The sequence below is a fragment of the Muntiacus reevesi genome, chromosome 3 (assembly GCF_963930625.1).
Source record: "Muntiacus reevesi chromosome 3, mMunRee1.1, whole genome shotgun sequence".
Classification (NCBI taxonomy): Eukaryota; Metazoa; Chordata; class Mammalia; order Artiodactyla; family Cervidae; genus Muntiacus; species Muntiacus reevesi.
The window spans coordinates 210,815,099-210,840,191 of NC_089251.1; the positions used below are offsets into that span (position 1 = coordinate 210,815,099).

At 36.6% G+C, this 25,093-nt stretch overlaps 1 protein-coding gene across 5 annotated transcripts in view; it reads left to right on the forward strand.

Moving 5' to 3' along the window:
• The first annotated feature begins 5,417 nt into the window (after window positions 1-5,417).
• Window positions 5,418-25,093, forward strand: part of R3HDM1 (R3H domain containing 1) — an 89,368-nt gene continuing 69,692 nt past the window's right edge. For 4 of the 5 annotated variants that reach the window (XM_065931447.1, XM_065931448.1, XM_065931449.1 and 1 more), the window contains exons 1-2: window positions 5,418-5,554; window positions 7,005-7,215. In XM_065931447.1, the coding sequence (XP_065787519.1) occupies window positions 7,045-7,215 (171 nt within the window). In that variant the 5' untranslated portion in view covers window positions 5,418-5,554; window positions 7,005-7,044. Of the gene's footprint in view, window positions 5,555-7,004; window positions 7,216-21,174; window positions 21,217-21,663; window positions 21,754-25,093 lie in introns of all 5 variants that reach the window. The other variant, XM_065931452.1, reaches the window with a different exon arrangement.

The window sequence follows — 25,093 nt, forward strand, 5'->3', positions numbered from 1 at the left end:
TTGTATTCTTTTTCAAGTAAATGACAAGTGATTGAGAATGTGAATTTCCACTATTTCTAAATATGGCATAAACCGTGGGTGGTTGTGGGGTGGTGTTTTTTTGTTTTTTGTTTTGCCTTTCTAACTAGAGGCCCTTGGCCAATGGTTTATGTCAGTCTTTAACCTTAGGAGAAGCTGTATGTTGATCTTGTGCATTGGCTTATTTCATAAATAAATTTGGTACTGCCTGATTACATTTCTTCTCTAAGGGAAAAAATACAGCGTTGTGTCTAATAAAGTGACATTGCAGCGTCAGATTCTATTCAGATAACTTCAGTAATGCATCTCCCCCCCCCCCAATATTTATGTGAAAAAAAAATTATTTTAACCTGTATGGCCACATTTCTTTCCCACAACAAAATTATAATTACTGTTTGGGGGATGGGGGTGAGCCATGGGCTTGTGGGATCTTAGTTCCCTGACCAGGGATTTACCCAGGCCCCCGGCAGGGGAAGTGCAGAATCCTAAACAATGAATCCTCAGGGGATTCCCTTAAGTCATTTTTTGATGTTTTATCTAGAAAAAGCTGGTTTTCAGTGTGTGAAATTAGAATATTTATTTTTCTAATTACCTAACTTTTCAATTCTTTTGTGCTATGTAAACACATAGGCTTCTCTGGTAGCTCAGACAATAAAGAATCTGCTTGCAGCACAGAAGACCTGGTTTGATCCCTGAGTCAGGAAGATCCCCTGGAGAAGGGACTGGCTACCCACTCCAGTATACTTGCCTGGAGAATTCCATGGACAAGAGTCTGACGGACCACAGTCCATGTGTTAGCAAAGAGTCGGACATGACTGAACACCTAACACACTCATAGAACCACATCTATTAGACTGTAAGCAGAATAACGTAATCCTTTGAATTAGCAGTGGTTAATTTTTATTGCTGAAAATTCTGTCTGAAATTTTCACTGGAGAAATTGTTCATTCATGGACTGCATATGCTTTCAAAATGTTGATCCTAATTCTGCCCTGCTTTGTTACCCTGAGAAAGGTACCTAACTATGCATATTTATCATTTGTAAGCTCCTTGGCTTCATGTTGTCCCTCACCACAAACTGAATCCTTATTGCCAGCCATGTTTACATAGTTTAATACTTGTCATCACAAGAGATAGGGAAATTAAAAGAAACTGGATGATTACCTGACAGTTCTGCTAATTTAGTAGCAATTAGCCTGACTGACCATAAATAAAAATAGGATCTCTGTACTACTCTGTACTATCTACGCGAAAAGGGTAAGTTTACTGCTTTCTTTCTTGAATACAATGTTACCAAGTTACTACACGTTTTAAGTATTTTTTCAAATAAATATGCTCTATAAACCCAAATTGTCTCTCTTCAGGGTACATATTAATGATGATACAGCATTATGGATAAGAGCTTAGAGTGGAGCGTCTGTCTGCCCCAGTTCATATCCTGCTGAATATCCTACGCTTACCATCTATGTGACCATGGACAAAGCAATTTATCTGTGCTTTAGTTTCCTAATCTGTAAAATGGGGATATTGATACAGCCTACTTCCTAGAATTGTTATGAGATTTTTTTTTCTTTTCTTTTCTTTTTTTTTTTAGTTCTACCAATTTATTGCTACCAACCCATCTCCCTCCACCCTCATGCATGCATGCTCAGTCATGTAACCCCATGGATTGCAGCCCGCCAGGCTCCTCTGTCCATGGACTTTCCTGGCGAGAATATTGGATTGGTTTACCATTTCTTTCTCCATGGTATGAGCTTTAAATGAGTTAGTTATGAAAGGTATTAGAACAGTACCTGCACTGGTAGGCTGTTTATGAGTAGTTTTTGGTGCTAGTTACTTGTATTTCTTTTGTAAATTTCTGATTCCCATTTCTCTCTCCTTTTCTCTTTGGTTTTTAAGACCTTTTTTTACTTTAGAGATTTTGGCCCTTTTGTATTGGAAATATTTTTGTTACATGATTTGCCTTTTAATCTCTTATATTTTGTCATACAAAAATATATTGAAACTTTATTGTAAGTTTTGTTAATATTTTTCTTTGATAGCTTCTAAATTTTTACATCATTCTTGGGAAGGACCCTCACACAATAATCATAAAATGTTTCCTATATTTGTATACTTTTTTAGTTTTACTTTTTTAGGTTATAAAAATTTAATTTTCCCTCTAATGCCCTTTTGCTTATGGTGTTGGGTGGATGCCAGCCTTTCTGTGCATAAAGTTCTGAAGATTTTATTATGTATAATACATACATGTGGCATTTCTCTTCTGTTGGCTACCTGGTAGCTTAGAAATTGTATATAATCAAATCTCTGTTGTTTAGTCGCTCAGTCATATACAACTCTTTTGTGATCCTGTGGACTGTAACCCACGGGGCTATGGAATTTTCCTCTGTCCATGGGTTTCCCAGGCAGGAACACTGGAGTGGGTTGCCATTTCCTTCTCCAGGGGATCTTCCCAACCCTGGGATCGAACCCACATCTGCATTGGCAGGCAAATTCTTTATAGCTGACCAGCAGGGAAGCAATAAAATCTCTGATATGTCCCTAATAAATAACATTACTAGCTGGAAGAATGTATTTCCAAAGATGAGTTTGAATGTTGAGTGTGTATATCCATCTCTTTTATGTTGAAACAAATTCTCAGGAACTCAGTTTTTAAATATCAGTAACAGTAGGTACTCAGACGTATGCATTTAATAGACGTCAGTATTTTTTTTCTCTTGTCTTTCTATTGTAAAAACCTACCCAATTCATTCACGTTCCTTAATCATGTTGACTTACTGTATAGCTATCTATTACATAAGGAAGGTGCATTTAATTGACTCTTGAGTGTTGTGGCAGAGATATAATCTGCCATTTCTGTCTGTGGCTTCCTGTACTTGACACCTACACATCCACATAGCCTTAGGTAACCCTAGAAGTATAGGCTTTGTGCCACAATAAGAGTAATTTTGTTTTAGTAAGTACCAAGAAGCTGGAATATTTCTTTTACTTGAAGATTTAGAGAGGAAAACATTTTTATTTAAAATAAACACATTATTATTTTTGAGAAGTAAAGTTGATATGAAATTTTTAATGTTTAATGACAAAGCTCTAATGAGAGCCCCTTGAGGCTGTGCCCTGTGGCAAGCACCCTCCTCCCCCACATGGGCACATTCATACAAACTCCAGTCATTCTCTTCTACTGAGCTTTGTAGGATTTACGCCTAAGAAAACTTGAGGTATGCAAGGCCACTGTGCACCCTTGGTGGGCCTTGGTCAGTCTGCTGTCGTGCGGGGTACACCCAGGACACAGCAGACAAAGCTTCAACCAACTGCTGGCCTAAGGTGATTCTGACCATGAAGCAAAACTATTGTAACATTTTTGGGGTGCCCATTCTGTGAGAGATACTGCAGCAAGTGCTTTACATTTAAGCCATTCAAATCTTCTAACCATTTATCACCTAAATATTTTTTACCTACAGTCTGTGGGATTGCAAAGAGTCAGACGTGACTGAGCACACACACACTACTGCTAGTGCATTTGAGTTTTCTATTATACCGCTACTTCCTTTCCAGGCAATAACTGGCCAGTTGATTCAGCAGCACTCGTTAATCTGTTGTCAAGTAGTGTGGCTTATTGGAGAAGGCAACGGCACCCCACTGCAGTACTCTTGCCTGGAAAATCCCATGGATGGAGGAGCCTGGTAGGCTGCAGTCCATGGGGTCGCTAAGAGTTGGACACGACTGAGCGACTTCACTTTCACACATTGGAGAAGGAAATGGCAACCCACTCCTCCAGTGTTCTTGCCTGGAGAGTCCCAGGGATGGGGGAACCTGGTGGGCTGCCGTCTATGGGATCGCACAGAGTCAGACACGACTGAAGTGACTTAGCAGCAGCAGTGTGGCTTATTAACAAGTATTGGTCATATAAATTGGTTGTATGACTTTATACAAGTCATTTTACTTCTGGGCACTAATAACTTGCATGTTTATCGTACAGTTGGATTTGATGGTCCCTCAGATTCCTTGGGTCCTCAGAAGGTCTTCTAATCCTCGTTCACCTCTTCACATTGTGTCTCATCCTCATTATCCCTTGCAGCTTTTCCTTTCGTGGTGCCTTACTCACTTCTTAAGTGAACTGCAACCATGCTCTCTTAAGAGTTTTGAATGTAAAAGAGTCACAATTAAATCACAAAATTTCTGCAAGAATGCAAAGAATTTTGCTGCTTACTGAGTGCTGCCATCTTGTGTCTACCATTTTATGAGAGAAAAAATTTTAAATGAGAAAAATACTATATTTAAGTACTTTTTGGTTTGTTTCGGGTAGATTTTTTTTCTTAAACCTAGTCATTATACTTAGTGGCCCAGCACCCTTGGTCATATTGAAATGACAGTGTCAGTTAGAAAACAGTTTGACACTTGTTTGTTATACCTCCTTTTCTGTTATCCTGTAGTCAAACACAGTGTAATTGAGATATTAAAACTAATATGAATCTATGTTGGGGTTCAAAATAATTCCATTTCAAAGTCATTTTTGAAGAATTCGTGTAAGATGTGACTTCCTCTGTGATGTATGCTCAGCAGTATTAGTATTGCATCTCTTGGTGGTTAGACCCCATTATGTGCAGTTGTTCACCTTAAAACTGTGCTGTCCTATTTACATTTGTTGTCCTGTTGACAACAAAATTGTCAAAGGAAGATGGAAGTGTTTTTTGCTGTGATGTAGTCACTTGTACCAAAAAAAAAAGTTTAAATGAAACTGACTTTAAAAACAGATGACACTGAGAATTTTAGCATTGATCTTTCAGATGTCTTTAAAAATAGTCTGTCACCCTTTATAGACATTTGCTTTTAACAGACAATGTGTGTTTCTTTGAACGTGTTAAATGGCTTATTACAGCTTTTGTTCTTTTGTACTTTTAGAAACCTAGAATGTGATTTTTAAAAATTACTGTTTTACGTCCATGGAGTTGTAGCTTTGGAAGAAAGCTCTAAAAATCATAGTTCCTGGAGGCAAGAATTCCCTGGTTTCTGATACTGGGCAAACTTTTAAAATGAAAATCATCTCCCTTGCAACACTGACCATATATTCGGTTCTTAGTATGTATCTATTCCCTTGCTTTCTTCTTCCTTCTGCTTTTACAGCTGAAGAGTCTAGGTGGCCTCATGACTTACTCAGGCGCGTAAGACCAGTGTATGTCAGAATTGTCTAGAACTAAGTGTTCCGGCCCTTGTTTAGGGAAAGAAAACAGTAAAGTCACCAACAGTAGTATTTTTAATTTCCAAATTACTGTGTAGTATTTCATTTCCCTTGGCTATTTTGTTAAAATATTTTGTTTTAATTTTAGGCTGCTGAGAGGTATGATATATTTGATCCAAGACAGTCCATTTCAGTCCGGGAATCTACAGTGGTGACAAGGACATGGGACTCCTCCTGCCAGATTCCAAATGGGTCAAGACAATTGACATCCTGGCTGACAACTGTGAAAAAGAACCTTGGATTATTTTATTTTATTTTTGTGGAACACCACAATCCCAAATCCATAGGACACATCAGGTAACCTAACGTCTCTTATCATTTGAGAAAATTAGAGATTTTTCTTTCAAAATCATAAGCAATCAGAGTACTTTAAATAAGCCCTTCCCCCTTAGTGACTTTACTGTTTTGAGAATGAATCACTTAACTTTGGTATGAATATAACCAAGAAAGACTTTTTTTTTAGCTTTTCAAATATATTTATGGATTCCTAAGATAGGTTTAGGTATCTCATGGCAAAAATTTCTTTTAGGAAAAGAACTCTTGAATTTTCCATATAGAAAAAACAAAGTCCACTGGATTTTTCCCTTCTCAAGATTTAATTATGAAATTTTTAGAAATGCAGAGAAGTTGAAAGAATTTTACAGTGAACAACCATTTAACAACCGGTTGAACAACCACCCCTGCATTCTACCATCAGCATTTTATTATACTTGCTTTAACCTGCATCTGTCCATCTGTACCCATCCCTCTACCTGTCCATCAGTTCATCTTCATTTTTTTGATGCGTTTTGAAATAGGTTGTTCTTACCACACACACATACAAATTTAATTATGTGAGGTGATGGATTGCATTACTCGTTTCACAATATATATGTGTATCAAATCATCATATTGTACACCTTAGGCTTATATGTTATTATGTATCAGTTATATCTCAATAAGTCTAGAAAAAAAATAGTAAATGGTGTATAAGTTCTGCTCTTCAGGTTCGCATATCTCACATGTCGTAAAATGAGAGCTTTATCTGATAAGTTCCTATTTGATATTCAGTGTAAAGTTCCCATTGTTGTCTTAAACTCACTGAAGATATGAAACATATTGGCTTCTTTTGTATTTGATCTCCTTTGAAGTACTAAAGCATCTGGTAATGTATGTTGTTTGGCCCTGAGTCACATAAATCAGGAGAGTTTTCAATGCTTGATTCATAATGCTGGACAGTTATTAGTGCAAATTCACAACTGTGTTTTGTATAGAATGTTGCTATTTTTTAAGTTACTTCCTTTTGAAATTGCAGGTTAATTTAAGAAATTAGAAATTTTAGGAATGCTAGATGAACTCTCTGAAGCTATGACAGGAAGATTTTTTTCCACGGGACAATATTCGTAATATCGCTTCAGATAAAAAGGTTTCTGATGTCAACCAAGTATATATCTATAACTCTCCATCCATTACCTTTCATCTGGATAGGACATATTCCTTAATGTTTCTTATGAACTTTTACAGTGGTGTGCACATCAAAATCACCTCATACTCTTATTATATCCCTTATCTCATTGTCTTATGATTTTTTTTAATTTGGATATACTTGCCACTAAGCTGTATGCCCTTTGGAAGCAGGAATTTTGCATTTGTCTGTGTATATTTGACATTATTCCTGGAACATAGAAGATACTTAGTCAATGTTGTATACTAACTGAATGTAAAGGATGTTTCAAACTGAATTAAAATTTTTTTCTTGCTTACTAAGGCTTCAAGTTCCCTGTAGAATTCTAAAATAACCTTTGCTAATGAGGATGTCTGATACTGTTACTATAAAAAATGAAACTGAAACAATGAAGGATTTGGAGGCAGAAGTGAAAGATACAACTGGAGTTGAAAATCTTACCAAATCAGAAAACTATGGGAAGATTCTGGCAGAGAAGAATGAACGTTGTATTGACAACAATATTGATTTGCAGGTAAACAAGATTTTTTCCTCTGGCTACAAGTATTAAATATTCAATAATACATAATTATACTTTTCATACAAAACTCACTTTCAGAATTGTATAAGGGTAAGGTGACCCTTTGTGAGATGCCTACCAGCTGCCTTGGGTGGTCATCTGGATTAACTTGTTGAATTTAGCTCTTTGATTTGCTTGTATCACCTATTTCTTTTTATTTGTATGTGGCCAATATTGTTTTTCTACTAGCTTTACACTTTTTCATTCCATTTTGCACCTATCAGTGTTGTGAGAGTTCAAAATAACCTAAGATTAGAGGAGATTAGCATAGAGAGATGGAAACTGCAGGAGTTCTATTGGCAAAAACAGCCCTGGGGAAGTAATCAATCAGCTGTGACTGAGGGAGAAAAAAGATTGGTGAAGAAAAAAAGGGTCACTTGAGGCTTTTGATGCTACACATGTATGATGACCTAGCACTAACCACTGAGAAGGCTTTTAATTCCAGGCATAGATGAAAATTGATGATGGTCCACAGGTTCCAGGTAGGTAAAAATTGTGTCAAGTAGTCCTTAACAATGCTTACTTTTATGTGTTCTTATTATTTGTTGCTGTGCAACGGATGATCACAAAATAAGGGTTTGCAATTTTAAAATAACATTTTCTTTTTTAATATCTCATGATTTGTGTGTCGGGAAATGGAGCAATGACTTGACTGAGTGAATCTTGTCCATACAAGGCATCAGACGAGATCCCTCACTGATATTTAAATGTCAGGTGGGCTGGCCTGGAAGGTCCATAACTGTTTTGCTCACTTATCTGGCTTGTTTGGTGGCAACAGCTGGAATGCAGGCTGAGCTAGAACTAGGATCACATACCTGGATTGCCTCCAACACAATCAGCCCAGGTAATCAGACTCATTATAGGCAGCTCAGGGGTTCCAGAAAGAATGTTCCAAGAGCCAAACAAAGCTGCAAGCATCCTTGTGACCTAGACTTGTAAGTCCCAGAATGTCACTTCCACTGTTGTCTTTTGATAACACTTGTTAGTAAAACCAGCCCAGATTCAAGGGGAAGGGATATTTGACCCTGTCTCTCAGTAGGAAAGACCTTTAATCTACCATAAGCTGTTAACTTAAAATACTGTCTGATACTTCTGTTTTAGTTAGCCCTATACTGCTAAGTCACTTCACTTGTGTCAGACTCTTTGTGACCCCATGGACTATAGCCCACCAGGCTCCTCTGTCCATGGGATTCTCCAGGCAAGAACGTTGGACTGGGTTGCCGTTTCCTTCTCCAGGGGATCTTTCCGACCCAGAGATGGAACCTGTGTCTCTTACGTCTCCTGCATTGGCAGGCGGGTTCTTTACCACTAGCGCCACCAGGGAAACCCATAAACTGTTAAATTAAAATACTATGTCTTATACTTCTGTTTTAGTTAGCCCTAGAAATAAAGAATTCTATTTGGGGAGAAAAATACTCTTATCATTCTTTCTACATCCTAAAGACCTTGAAGGCTTTGTGCCAAAACTTATGCTTTATTTTTTTAGATAAATTAAGAAGGTTCTTTGAAAGGTTGTTTTATTCTTTAATTCACTCAAAAACTTTATTCTTCATTATGTGCCAAAAATGTGTTAGAAAATGATATCAACTCATACAGCAGTAAAAAAGCAATTAGATCCCACTGCTTAAGTATGGTCAGGTGGCTATTACCTAAGAAATTTGGAGGAATAACAGTTTCTCTAGTCACTTTTAGAAATAGCACTTTTTAAAACAAAAAATTGTCATGCCTGCCATCAGTACAGCCATTGATGGCAGAAAGTCTGTATCCTGATTGGAGCAGAGAAAATGCTTAAATTCTGTTGCATTTGTGATTGAAATGGTAAAAGATGTCTTTCTAGTCTTTTTTCTACACCTAAGGTTTACTCTTCCAGGTCATGTTTCTCAACAGGCGATTAACTTAGATTATGGCATACACTGAATTTATTGCAGGTTTGTTTCCAGACCACTGCAGTAAAGCAAACACCACATTAAAGCGAGTCACAAAGATTTTTTGGTTTCCCAGCACATGTAAAGACACTATACTGTAGTCTGTTAGGGATGCAGTAGCATTATGTATAAAAAAAATAGTTAGGTCTTAATTAAAAATACCTTATTGCTAAAAATGCTAGCCATCATCTGAACCTTTGACAGATCATAATCTTTTTGCTGTTGGAGTGTTTTGCCTTGATGTTGATGGCTGTTGACTGATCAGAGTGGTGGTTGCTAAAGGTCACTGGCAATTTCTTAAAATACGGCATTGAAATGTGCTGCATCAATTTACACTTCCTCTCATGTCCAGTTTCTCTGTAGCATGCAATGATGTTTGATAGCATTTTACCTACAGTAGAACTTCTTGCAAAATTGGAGTCGGTCCTCTCAGACTGTTGATGCTCCGTCAGTGAAGTTTATATATTCTAAATACGTTGTTGTCATTTCAGTAATGTTCACAGCATCTTTACTAGGAGTAGATGCCATCTCAAGAAACCACTTTGCTCACCCCACAGGAAGCAACTCCTCATCTGTTAAAGGTTTATCATGAGATTGCAACAATTCAGCTACATCTTTAAGCCCCACTTTTTTTTTAAGGATAGTGTTTTTCATTCTCTCTCTCTCTCTTTTTTGTTTTTTTTTTTAATATTTATCTATTTATTTTTGACCTTGTCAGGTCTTAGTGGCAGCCTGCAGGATCTTTGTCGAGCTGCACAGGCTTCTCTCCAGTTGTGGTGTGTGGACTCAGTAGTTGAGGCACATGGGCCTAGTTACCCTGTGACTGGGATATTAGTTCCCCAACCAGGGATCGAACCCATGTCCCCTGCATTGCAAGGCAGATTCTTAACCACTGGACCACCACGAAAGTCCCCAGGCCCCACTTCTAATTCTAATTCTCTTTCTGTTTCCACTCCATATGCAGTTACTTCCTCCGCTGAAGTCTTGAACCCATTAATGTCATCCATGAGGGTTGGAATCAAATTTTTCCAAACTCCTATTAATGTTACTATTCTGACCTCTTCCCATGAATCACCAGTGGCATTTGGATGGTGACTCTTTCCAGAGGCTTTCTGGGTTTTGCCCAGATCCATCTGAAGAATCACTGTCTGTGGCAGCTATAGCCTTACAGAATGTATTTCTTCAGTAGTAAGACTTAAGAAGTTGAAAGAACTTGAAATTACTTATTGATCCATTGGCTACAGGATGATGTTGTGGTGTTAGCAGGCATAAAAATAATATGAATCTTGTACATCTCCATCAGAGCTCTTGGTGACCAGGTGTGTCATCAATGAGCAGTAGTGTTCTGAAAGGAATCCTTTTTCTGAGCAGTAGGTCTCAACAATGCACTTAAAATATTCTGTTATCCATGTTGTAAATAAATGTACTATCATCTAGGCTTTGTTGTTCCATTGATAGAACATAGGCAAAATTCTTAAGGGCCCTAGGATTTTCAGAGTGGTAAATGAGCACTGACTTCAACTTAAAGTCACCAGCTGCATTAATCCCTAATAAGAAAATCAGCCTGTTTTTGAAGCTTTGAAGCCAGTCATTGACTTCACCTCTCTAGCTATGGAAGTTCTAGATGTCATCTTTTTCCAATAGAAGGCTGTTAGATCTGGCTAGCTTGCTGCAGCTTCTACTTCAGCACTTGCTGTTTCACCTTGCATTTTTATTCTGTGGAGATGGCTTCTTTCCTTAAATTCTGTGAACCAACTTCTGCTGGCTTTAAACTTCTACATCTTCCTCACCTCACTCCACCTTCATGGAACTAAAGAGAGTTGGGGCTTTGCTCTAAATTAGGCTTTGGCTGGTTTGATTTTCTATCCAGACCACTAAAACTTTCTCCGTATCAGCAGTAAGGAAATTTCACTTTCTTTTTATTCATGTTTTCCCCTAGAGTAACACTTTTAATTTCCCTCAAGAACTTTTCCTTTGTAGTCACAACTTGAATAATTGTTTGGCAAACAGGCCTAGCTTTCAGCATACCTTCCTCACTATGCTTAATTTCCAGCTTTCAATTTAAACTGAGAAAGATGTGACTCTTACCTTCTCTTGAACACTTAGATGCCAATGTAGGATCTTTAAGTGGCCTGATTTCAACATCGTTCTGTTTCAGGGAATGGGGGCCCTGGGGCGGGGGAGAGAGTGGCAACAGCTGTCTGGTTGGCATAGCTGTCAGAGAAGAACACACACCACATTTATTGGTTAAGCTTGCCATCTTATGTGGGTGTGGTTTGAGGCACCCCAAAATAATTGCAGTAGTAACATCAGAGGTCACTGATGACAGATCACCATGACAAATAAAATAATAATGGCAAAGTTTGAAATATTGTGATAATTGCCAAAATGTGACAGACACAAAGAGAGCAAACGCTGTTGGAGAAACGGTGCTGCTTGAAGCAGGGTTGCCACAAACCTTCAGTTTGTAAAAGCACAGTATCTGCCAAGCCCAGTGAAACGAGGTGTGCTTGTATTACATTTTCTGCCATGTCTCTTGTGTTGCTCTTGGCAGTAAACACAAAAACATTCTGATGACCACTATTGAATCGTGGCTCAGTGGTTCATACTGCAGGAGAATTTCATGCCACAAACACTTACTGAAAACCTATTCCATGGCAAGGAAATAGTGTAATAAAGAAAAATGGGCCTGGTCTCGCATATCACGTTCCATATAGCATGGTGAATATAAAGACTGAGAAGAGGAACAAAGAGAATATGAGAGTTCGTTTTATGTTAATCCACTGAAATGCTGGATTCCTTGTTTATTCAAATGTTCATTAAGATTTTACTTTTATGTGGATATATTTACTCTGCTTGGAGATTTTGAGGTTCATTAGGCCTCTATGCAAGGTATCTGGCAAGGGGTTCACAGTCAAAATAATGTACACAGAGATTTAAGTAATGGAAATTAGGAGTGGACGTAGATAAAATTAGAAAAAATTTTTTATGTTTTCATATAAATAAGTCAACTCTTTTAAGACTGAAAAGGGAATAAAGTGTCTTGTTAAAAAAAATCTGTTTTGTATAGTTACCTCTTAATATGGAGTTACCTATTATGAAATGCCTTTTTTCCTAAGATACTAGTAGACATTTCATCTTCTTTTTCTACCTCTAAGATACTTCCTGAAGGCTTCATTTTAAACAGCAACTATTATTTTTACTCAAATTTAGATGTATGTGCTGATTAAAAATGACTTAGGAAAATGGAAATGTTTTCTTAAGGAAGCAAATAGTTCATCCGTTTCCAAGTCTTAATTTCCTGACCATCCCTTTAGTATTTTATTGAGGAAAACTAATTTTTGAATGAAGGGATGTCATAGTATAAAATTTTAAGAACTCTTATGATTTTCTACTATTTGTTAAAGATATTATTTATATAAACTGTTCCTTTATGCATTTGTTCACTAATATGTGATTCAAACCTCGATGATATCCTGGTGCCAGAGATTGCACGGATCTATAAAACAGAGATAAGCACTACAGAGGATCTCGGGAATGGACTCAGAACTGTGCCATGTGATGATGCTACCTTAAAGTTAGAAAAACCTTCATTATAGCTGGAATAAACTTTAAATTATTGTTCCTTTTTTGATTTTCTTATATGGGTGCTTTCCTGTCAGGCCTCATCTTTTTTCATTTTATTTTTTGTTTACCTCCATCCATTCATTCATTTGCTCATTTGAGAAGACTTAAGTTCTATCTTCAGACAATAAATGCTTCTAGAAACTGTAAAGTAGTTACAAGAGGACAGTTGCCCAAGGTGCAAATTTTTTTTTTTAAATGGAGCATGTGTATTACGTGGCCAGTTTCTTCATTCTAACTTGGTTATGAGACTGAAACCATTCCCCACTCTTCTTTATCATGCTGAAGAGTCATCTGAGGGGGAGGGAGATGGATGCTGAGTTGTCACATCAAAGGAAGCAGCATGATTCTAGCAGCATCCATCCTTGTTTAAACCTTCCACTGTTAGAGGTTTGAGGTTACGTGATATGCTTCATGTTTATAACTGATGTGCTGGAGAATTGGTGTTGAATTTATAGCATCAGCAATACAGAAAATGTGATGTATTTTATGCATGTCAATAGAGGAATGACCTGTTCTTGGTCTACAGAGAGTGGAAATCGGAAGTCAAACACCCTTTGTATTCCAAAACAGGGTCTCAAACATTTTGTAATTTTTATGTATATATTGTTAGGAGTCTTGGAGCTGTTAGTTAATCTGTCTTCGAATACAGTGTTTAATATAGCACTGAATAAATGATGCCAGTTGTCAGTGGATGAGTAATCAACTAATAGCTCTGCTAGTAATTGATTTTTTCTTCAATAGAGCTGCATAAGCCATGATAATAATAACAATAATATCATCAAGCTGGAGAGAGGCCAACAGACATTAGACATCTCCTTGAATGTTTCCAAGCAGATATTATCTTAATTAATAGAAAGTTTTTTAACCACTTCTTGTATAAGTAATTTTGCTTGTATGACAGTGTTGATTGTGTTTTTTATTCAGTTTTATTAGGGACTATAATCTTTTAAGAATTTTTATGACTACTTTGTTAAGAATTATTTAGAGTTAATTCAAGCAATCTGTCACATTAATCTCAAGCAGTTCACTTTCCCACATAATTGCTATGAAGTTCTGAATTGTTGGTATGGTCCCAAATAATTATACAAAGAGTTTTTGATTAGTAATGTTTCTTTTGCCATACACACACTGTTCCTATAAATGAATTGAACTAAAGTAGCAGAACACAAAGTCAGCACACAAAAATCAGTTGCATTTTTATATACTAACAGTGAACAATCTGAAAAGGAAATTGCAAAAAGCAGTTTGATTTGCAGAAAGATTAAACAGAATGAAATACTTAGGAATTAACTTAATCAAGGGGTGAAAGACTTATTCAGTGAAAACTACAAAACATTGCTGAAAGAAATTACATATGACATAATTAAATTGAAATGCATCCATTGTCATGAATTGGAAACATAAGTATTGTTAAAATGTTAATACTGCCCAGAGTGATCTACAGATTCAGTGCAATTCCTGTCAAAATCAAATGTCATTTTTGCAAAAATAGAAAATCCCATTCTAAAATTCATGTGGGACTTCAAAGGACCTGGAATAGTCAAAACATTCTTGGAAAAGAACAAAACCGGTTCATGACTTCAAAACTTACTACACAGCTACAGTAATCAAAGCAGTCTGGTGCTGGCATAAAGACAGACACATAGGCCAGTGGAATAGACTAGAGAATCCAGAAATAAATTCTTGCATATATGATCGGATGATTCTTGATAGGAGTGCCAAGGATATGTAGAAAGGACAGTTTTTTAAAAATGGTGCTAGGAAAACTAGATATCCACAGGCAAAAGAATGAGGTTGGACTCTTACCTAAGACCGTATATTGAAATTACCACAGAATGAATCAAAAATCTCTAAGAGCTATAAAACTCTAAAAGTCTTAGGAGAAAACACTGGAAGAAAGCTTCATGACTTGATTTTGGTGATGACTTCTTAGACATAACACCAAAGGGGCCAGCCAAGAGAGCTTTCTCAGTCCCCAGGCCTGCCTCTGTAGACATCCCACGGCCCCAGAATGCCTACTATAAACTACACACCCAAGAGGGAAGGGACTATAGTACCAGAACTGCTGGAGCCATTTGTAAAGTCAGCAACTTTAAGAAGGGCAAAGGCTGAAGACTGCAGAACCACAAAAGAGACTGAAGAAGGTGTTGGGTGAGACTGCCAAGATTCTGCATCTCAGCAGGCTCCCAGGTGATGCCAGTATTACCCGTTGACAGGTCTGTGGGCAGTACGTTGAACAGCACTGATAAAAGAAAACAACTGCTAAGCTGTGGAAGCGACTCTAATCAAATGATTAGTGAAGCCATACTCCCTGCCCCTTGGTGTCTTCCAGGATGACAGGCCCTCTGTGATGCCACAGCGAATAACATACATTGCAGAAAAGACATGTTGATCTTGTCCCCACAGTGGGAGGAAAGTTGCTGAAACATCTCACTTTTACCAGAGAGAGAATGGTATTTCTAAGAAAAGAGTCAGTGCTCAGGTCTAGGGCAAGAGTGTTGCAAGAGCTGGCCTCAGGGTGGCTGGGTTTCCATTTGAAAACTGCAGACCTTTGTGAAAGTTACCTTTACCACCACCATCCTTCATGAACCTGAGGGAGAAATACCCAGAGGAAAGATGCCCTGTGATGACATTTCTTCCAAAAAGGATCCCGAATTGGCTAGAGGAGCTCAAGGTTATGACCAACTATTTTGGCGTTAAGAGTCATAGAACTCAAGAGTTGCAACTCAAAATTGAGTCCCACAAACCTTCCATTTTTCAGAGACTTATTTCAATGAATTGCCAGTGTCACCTGGAGATCCAGTGGCACAGGCAGGATTCAACCCTAGCCTTCTACCTTTGTGTACTTCTGGAGCACCATGCTGCCCCATTCATGATCTTTGCCAACCTTGTTTGGGCCCAGCTCCCCTAAGAGTAGCATCTGTGTTTCAGTGCATTTTACAGTGAACTCAAACCTTTTGAGTCTTCTATAAGTTTCAACCTTTGCTGAAATGCAGACTCTCCAAGGGGCCACCCTTGGAGTGGGACTTACTTTTTATTTTGTGAGACTTGACTGATGAGAGCCAGATAAGACACCAGGTTGATCTTAAGTTGGTTGGGTTTGAAAGGGTTAATTAAAGTGCCACACAGACACACACACAAATAAACCACAAGTTGGCTCAGGAAGATGCTCAGTGTCTTTATCAAGCTGGTAAGGGGAGAATACTTGGGACATGTGAATCTTTATCTTGATTCATGCCACAAGAAGCTTTCTTTAGCTGAAAGCTATTGTGGAGACTTATTCCAAGATGGCTAATGGAGATTTATTAAGCAGTATATTAGCCATGAGTTTTCCAGGTGTGTCAAAAGTATTCTGAAGACCATCTTGCAGTTTCCCCCAAGCCACCCTACTTGCTTTGCTGAGAGGTTGTACTATTCTGTGAAAGATGCTGGCACAGACGACTTCACACTGGTCAGGATTGTGGTCCCTTGAAGTGATATTGATCATGTAACATGTATTGGGTTGGCCAGAAAGTTGGTTTAGGTTTATGTGTATGTTATGGAAATGGCCTAAGAACTTTTTGCCCAACCCAGTAGAACAGTTGTTTAGTCAAATGTATCAGAAGACTTTGTACCCAGTAGTTTCAAATGACATGAGAGGAGATCATCAAAGTCTACTTCTGACCATTGTGGGCCAGTAAGAGGGATCTTTTTAATGAAGCCATTCAAAGCTAATCCTTCAAGATGAAGACTGACCCACATACAACAATATTAATCATCACCTAAGGAAAAAGCTTTTTATTGAAGACTATGTCAGGGTAATGTATTTGGTTTGCACCTGTGGTTATTGCCTTAACTCCAGTGTTATTTTTTTTCTCTGTACAATCAATGTAAAGCTGTATCACAGTATTTTAGTAATAATTCAGTGTTTATTCTCACTGATCTCATGTTCTTACTGTAATTGGAAGATCAAAATTTGGTACTCTGATTAGCATAATAAAGCATGATTAGCATTGTTCTTTTTCTAATCGGAGTACCAAATTGGGGAAAAAAATCACAATCTCTTAAGAGGTGGGGGGAAACATAGGACAAAAGCTTTACAACATTGAATTTGGCAATGATTTCCTGGCTGTCACACCACAAGCAGGCAGTTTGGACTTAATGAGAATTTAAAATTTTTTTACAGCAAAAGACTATAAAAAGAGTAAAAAGCCAATCCATAGACTAAGAGAAAATATTTGCAAATCATTTGTCTGAGAAGATATTATAACCATAATATATAGAGAACTCCTAAAACACAACAACAACAAAACCCCAAACAACCCAATTCAAAAATGGAGAAAGGATTTAAATATACACATTTTCAAAAAAGATATACAAATGGCCAGTAAGTACATGAAAATATACTTAACATCACTAATCACTATGGAAACACAGATCAGAAGTACGAGATACGATGTTACACCTTTAAGATGGCCACTGTCAAAAAGTAGAAAAACAAGTGTTGGCAAGGATGTGGGGAAATCAGAACTCTTGTACACTGTTGTTGGGAATTTAAAATGATACAGACATTATGGGAAACAGAATGGCAGTTCTTAAAAAAATTAAAAATAGAATTAGTCTGTGATCCAGTAGTTACACTTCCGGATATATACCAAAAGAATTGAGAGCAGAATCTTGAAGAGGTATTTGTACACCCGTGTTCATAGCAGCATTAATCACAGTAGTTAAACATGAAGTCAAGCCAAATGCATTTATCTTGAGATAAATAGATAAGCAAAATATGAAATATACATACAATGGAATAACATGTACCCTTAAAAAAGAAATTATGTGATATGCTGCAACATGGATGAACTTGGAGGTTATTATACTTACACTAACTGAAATGTCAGTCATTAAAAGATAAGCACTTTGTGATTCCACTAACAGGAGGTACTTGATTCAAAATCAGAAAGTAGAATGGTAGTCACCAGGGGTTAGAATGGGAGAAGATGGGGAGTAATGTTTAATGGCTACAAGATGAAAAGAGTTATAGATATGGTGTGTGGATAGTGACACAACATTTTGAATATATTTAATACTACTGAACTGCACACTTAAAAATGATTAAAATGGTAAATTTTATATGTACTTATCCACAGTAAAAAAAAATTGAGAAGGAGGCTTGGCTTGGGCTGAGCTAAAATCCAAACATGTAGGCTACATGGAGGGTGGAAGGGTGGAGCGGAATGGGGGTGGAAAAGTGAAAGGCATGCTTTAAATAATAAAATCCACTTTAGAAACAAGTCATTCTTATTTAAAGCCAAACTTCTTTTCTCTGTTGTGTGTGCTTGTGTGTATATGGCAGATTTTCTGGTATTTACTATGTAATTAGTATCTTTGTCATTTGATGTGAACTAATAAGTGATTTTTATTGAATAATGCCACTTTGACAGTTTATGCTTTACTTATGTAGTAGCTTTCTATTGCTGCATAAAGTATCACCACAAACTTAGAGGATTAAAACAAGGTCCAGTTTTCAACTCATAGTTATGTAAGTTGGGAGTTCGGTTGAGCTCAGCTGAGTTCTCTGCTTAGGGTTTCTCAAGACTGAAAGTAGAGGTGCTGGCCAGTCTGGGCCCTTAATCTGAAGACCCTGGGGAAGAGTTAGTTTTCGCACTCATACCAACAACAGCAGTGCCTTAGTGTTTGGCAGCTAGGTTCTGAGGTCCGTGTTTCCTGGCTGACTGTTGGCCACGGGCCACTCTGTGCCCCTGGAGGCTGCCTCTAGCCCTCTTCTTCCCCTCTATCTTCAAAGCCAGCAGTGCAGTGTCAGGTCCTTCTCACCCTTTGAATCTGACCTGCCGCCCCACTCCCAACCAAAGAAATTTTAAAGGGCTCGCTTGTTCGGGTCAGACCCAGCTGAATTATCTCTATCTTAAGAGCAACTGACTTGGTACTTTAATTACATGTGCAAAATTCTTCCACAACCTTATTTAGATTAGCATTTCATTAATTTACCAGAGGAGGGAAATGTTAGAAGGCTATCTTTAGAATTCTGTCAATCACAAATAGTATTTGACTCACAGGAAGGTTTTTTTATAGGTGTGATATAAAGTGCACGGGACTAAGATTCTGAAGCTCTTGGGTTCTGTGTGACTATTATTCATCTTTATAAGCCTACTACCTGGCACAGAGTCTGGCATGTAGCAGGAACTTAGAACATGTTAAGTCACACTGAGATAATTTTACCTCTTTGGTTTAATCTTCTTTCATCAAAGAGCTCTTATGAGTTAAAATGGAGACGTTTAAAGCATGTGTAAATCTATGAAAATTCTGAACCATTACTATAGGGACAGTGTACAGCCTCCCCAAAGCCCTTTTCTTTTTTAAAAAATTTTTTTATATTTATTTGGTTGCACCAGGTCTTACTTGCAGCATGTGCAATTTAGTTCCCTGACTAGAGATCAAACCCGGGTCCCCTGCATTGGGAGCAGAGTCCTAACCACTAGACCACCAGGGAAGTCCCTCATTTTTTAAATCTACCATTTCACTGAACTTTTTCAAGAACTTTGGGAATTTATACAAGTAGTATGAACTTTTATACAAGGAAAGTAAAATGACATAATTTGACTAGGGTCACCTATTCATAAGAAGCAAAGCTAGAAATTTGAATCTGATCCAGCATATGAATGCAGTTTTTACTTGCCAGTTAATGATTTTTTTTTTCATTAAAAAATAAAATTATAAGAGAAACTGTTGTGCCATTGATACTTAGAATTGTGAGGGATTAAATCAGAAGACTGAAATAAATCATTAATTGTTTTCCTTAGAACTTATTTAGTCATACTCATTTTGCTCATATTTATCTATTGGTTTTTCTCCAGTTTTTTTCTGTAAACCCTTACTCTATGTAACATAGCCTCTTTTAATTCTATGTGTAGTGGTAACAGAAATTGTCTTGAATAAATTAAAGAAGTGAGTAAATAGAAGACAGACCAACATGAAGTTCTCTTAGCCAGCGCTGTCATGGGCGTTTGTGCGTGCATCCGTATCATTTCTTCTCTTGAAGAAACAAAGTCATTTCTTTTTTTTTTTTTTTTCTTCTGTTTTTCTTTTGTCATTGGTACTGCTAATTTTTATTGTTGAATAAATCCAGGGTCAAAATCCCAAGAGTACAGTGCTTCTTATTTCAAGAACTTTGACCTCAAAATGGGAGACAGACCACACTGGTGCTATAGATTCTTGTTTCTATTGGTTCTATAAGGAAGGCCTTTTCAGATTCTGGAATGAAATAGTGGCTTTTATTCATATGTGAAACATACTAATCTAGGTATTAAGGACTTTGTTTTATGACTGGTATCAAACTGGCTCCTTGGTTTTAATGAGTTTAAGTGATAGATAACTAGGCCTTGTACTGTTTGGGTTTGGGGTTAGAGAGGTAGATTAGAAGGAGATGGAAGCAAAGAAAATCTTCCAGAGTCCAGTTCACAAGCCCTTCAGCTGTTTTCTCAAACCAAAGCCTGGTATCACAGACCAGAGCCACTCACCCGAGTGGGTTCCCCACTTGTGTGCTTGATGATCTGGTGGTTAAGCTGAACATGCATATTGGAACTTTGCTCACTTTTCTTCATTTCTACTTCATTGTCTTACCCTTGACCAGACAAATAGGATTCCGACTGATAAACTGGGGTTGTACTGTGACGTACAGCCAAGACTGCCGATAAGTCTAAGGCTTGGTGCAGTGATTTCTCTCTGGAAAAACTTAGAGATCATATAGTTAGCTGAGAAATGGCTTCAGGGGAATTTTAAGTTATTATGGAAAAGTTATACTTAAGTACTTCCAGTTAATTTAATTGTGATGAAGTTTGCCCTTTTGATTTTGGCTTTTAGCATGGTGAACTACAGTGCTAAAAAGGCTCAGTAGAGAAATGGAGGTACTCTGATTCAGTGGGCATTTGAAACCTTGTCTTTAGTATCATAAGTTTGGAACTTTGCTAGGCATAGTTACTTAAAATTCCTCAGGGTTTCTTGTGGGTCCGTCCCCCCCGCCCCTCCCCTGCCAACTTTGACTAAAGTGTAATATGTTACAGAATACAAAAAATGTGTATTTTATTTTTCTACTAAGACATTACCTTATAATTCAGTTTAGCTCGTCAACACAGAAATTATGGCTGTTTGGTCATTTAAAGAACATGGCCAGCTCACAGAAGGATTTTAGAAAGTCTTCTACAAGTGTGCTTTTGGGAGGAATCAATATTTCTTTACTTGAAACCAACTCTGATTTCCTCGTTTTCCATTCTTTGTGCAGTTAGTTTCTCTGTGGTTCAGGATTATGAACTAAGAAACAATTTTTCTGTTTCAGTATGAAATTTAATGCAAATCTTTCTTGTGTATTCAGCGGCCATTGCAGTCATTTGGACAGACAGGAAAAAGGTCTAAGGTATAGTAAATGTTTTGTGCTGGCATGCCAAGGGCCTTCCCTCATGCTTGATGAATCTTTGTTTTCATACAGCGCTGCATTCAGTTTAGTTTTGTCACATTTCGTTTGGGGCAGAAAGCTTATTTTGTTTTATTTGGGGTTTTTGTCTTGCCTAGTCGCTTTTGTGCATTGCTTTTATATCTTTAATGGTTCTTTATCTGTAGAGAAAATGGCTCTCATCATTCTTTGGGTTTTGAGATTGAAGTTACTCCCATTCTTGCTATTGCTATTATTTTTAAAACTGCAGTTATTGTTTTCCCTCATAACAAAGTTTTAATGGTATCTAATAATATATTTAACTTGCACATTTCACCTACATCTATACACAGCAGAAACTATTATAAAGAAACTTAAACTCTAGCCCTAGGTTTATGAAATGTAGCGTTAATTTTAAATACTTTTCTTCAGTCAAGCTCAAAGTTAAAGCTAGTTCGGAGCCTTGCAGTGTGTGAAGAATCTCCACCACCCCCTACAGCAGAGATATCACAGGAGAACCAGGTAAAAAAAAAAAAAACACCAAAACAATAAACAAAACAAAACAATTATTATTCAAAGATACAATGGAAAAGCCTGCTTTCTGGAGAATATTTTTTCATAATGTTAAATAAAAATTGTATGTGCATGTACATGTGTTGTATATGTTTTTACTGAGTAAAACTACCAATCAGTCTAAGGCTTGGTGCAGCGATTTCTCTCTGGAAAGACTTAGAGATCATATAATTAACTGAGAATATGGCTTCAGGGGAATTTTAAGTTATTATGGAAAAGCTATATTTAAGTAGTACTTCCAGTTAATGTAATTGCGATGAAATTTTCCCTTTTGATTTTGGCTTTTAAAAATTTGTCAAACACCTCTTGAGTGTGAAGGGGAGACTACCCAAGACTTCCACTTGATATGTATCATTTTGCTTAACCTGAATGCATGGTGAAGCCAGTCTTCATAATAGCTTGGCTCTAATAGTTGTCTAATATTTCTTTTTCCGTTGTTTATATAAAGTATAGAACTACTGAGGCTCGACAAATAGTTTGGTTTTTTGCTTTTTATATATATTTTTTAATGCTATGACTTTACTTTTCTGTTAATCTTAGCTACAGATTGATCTTTGTCTTATGTTACACTTGTATATTTACATATAATTATTTTTGGACCCCCTTAACGATGTTTATTAGTGTGATAACTTTGGCTGTTTGTGACTTGTTCTACTTTTAAGAGTTTAAATAACCTGAAGTCCCCCTGTATCCTAACTAGTTTCCAAAGAATTGAGGTAATAGTTTGGTTAAGAGAGATGACTGAATAAAGGAGAAAGAGAAAAAAGAACTATGACAGATTCTGTGCCCCCTTTTTAATGCCAGTTGTATGTTTGTTGATTCAAGCAGAGACTGTTGATGCTTTGCCTTGATTTAGAAGATGATGCCATCAAATGTATACTATAAATACTGAAGGTAGTTGTCACATGTTTAGAATGTGTTCTGTTTTTAAAAAGCACTATGTGCTTTTATTTTATATAAGAAGATTTTTTTAATAGATTATTGGCAAAGTGTCAAGGAATATAGGGATCAAACTTTACTTTTTGTTTATATTTAAAATCTTACATAAATAGAAGATAGTTGTATGTATTAATTCTATAAAAACAGATATTTTTAAGCAATAAAAAATAAACTTCCAAAAAAAATAGAAATATGCTCAAAATATTTTACTAAGAACTATTGCCTGGAGAACGTTTTCAGATGTTAACTTGGCTTTTGCATGCTTGTTGATGAGGCTGAAGAGTTATTTATACACTCTGAAAAAAATTCAATAAATTGTGTTTTAAAAAACAGTTTTACAAGTTCTTTTGTACATGTCAGAGTAACTAATATACCTGTTCAGGGTTGAGCAGTAGGCAGTGTAATGGGGTTTTTTTGAAAATTAATGTCTTCATTTTTTTTACCAAAATGTTACACCATCAGCCCCATAGAATAACTTGTCCAAGGAGATTGAGGAAATGAGAAGTCAGATGTTCATAAGGCTGTTAATCCAGAAAAAGTGTCTTCTTTTTGAGAAAAAGTGTAGCATACATGATTTTTGGTTTGATGTGGTACATTTCAGCTATCTGAAATTTATGATAGGAGGTGGAATGGAGGTGGAGGTTCTTACAGTACTACATAAATGTGTCTAGTGAAAATTTATGCAAGAAATAATATGAGGAGGATATGTTGTATATTGATGTATATGTTATTCAAAAAGCTGAGTTGCAGCATATAGATAATGAATAAGCTGGTTGTGCCAAAGTTCAGTTGTTCCACATAATATATTATTTCTCAATTTTTCTTGGATACAGTTAAATTTTTCTTTTGGGATAATAACCTGTTATTACCTTCTATGAACAAAAGATACTCTTTTTAATAGAAAGTCTTTTTCCAAGCGTTGAGTTAACTAAATTGCACCTGAATGGGAATTGAAAAATAAATTATTTCTCATAAAATGTACTAGCATCTAATCCTTGACAGCAGACACTTTCCAGCTAATAACGCTTGCTTCAGAGTGTGATTTTTGAGGAATTAATCTGGAGTAAAACTCATTGTTTGAAAGGCAATTAAAAAAGAGATGTCACTTGTGTCTGATGAGAGCTTATGAGAAGGCAATGACCTCAATAACTGGTGTCAGTGACAGAGTGAAGAGTAAAGGAATTATGGCTGCCCATGGAGATAGTGGTATCATTTCAGTTATTTGTAGTCAAGAGAGTTTATGTATAAGGACTTAGACTTTTAAAATTAAAATATGTCTTGTTTATTTGCTACTGAAAACAAGGCCTCAGTACCAACTGAAGACAAGCCTAGATACATTATGTCTACTAGATCTTTAAATACAGTTCACCTTGATAAAACAGTTTAATATCTGTCTAAATGTGGAATCTTTTCTTCCAACCTTGGTTTCATAGATTATCCTTAAGTAATAGGATAGAAGTTATAAGTCAGGGAAACTTCTAAATATTCTACTTCTGAAACAGTTCTGGGATTCATTTTTAAATATCTATTTTAAAAATATAAGGAAAGTAGGTTAGAAAGTGAGTCATAATGAGAAAAATGACTGACAAATACATGATGTTGATTAACACATGAGCTTTGGTAAATAAGACAAAGGAGGGCATAAGCAGATATTTTGTCATTTTAGTGGAATTTGCCAGTGCCTCACTTTTGTCCTATATTCTGAGCACAACTTTGAACTAAGATGAAATAGGAATCAGAACTGAGAAAAGATACAAATAGCAGTCAGAAACCCCATGGGGGGGGATATATATACATAAATATGTATATGTATTAGATCTGAAAGTCTTCTGGGAAATTCCATTTTGAAAAAAAAAAAAAATATATATATATATATGGGGAGAAAATGTTTAATAGAAATCCTGGTGGCTGCAAGTTTCAGAATCTTTAAATTTATATCCCTTCAATATTGACTTATTGTGCCTACTGCCACCACCAACCCTCACCCAGAAAAGCGAAGTTATTTATTAATATTCTCCATCACTAAAGAACAACTGTATACAGCAATTTAGCCTACATCTCTATAGGCTGCACCTTTATCTTTAGTAGAAATGTTCTGGAAGTTTGTCTGTCTGTCTTTATAACTTTGCCTGAATAATCAAAGCCATGTGACTTTTAACCTATTTCAGCTGTATTTCTAGTAACTCCTTTCTGTTCTGAAATTGCATGTAATGACATTGTTTTAAAAATGTAAAATTAGTTCTCCTTTTCAGTGTTAGACAATGGTTACTTTACAAGTAAATGTTACATATCACTAAGGGAAATAATCTTGTCTGAAATCTTTCTAAAACAACTTTGTAGTACTTAGAGG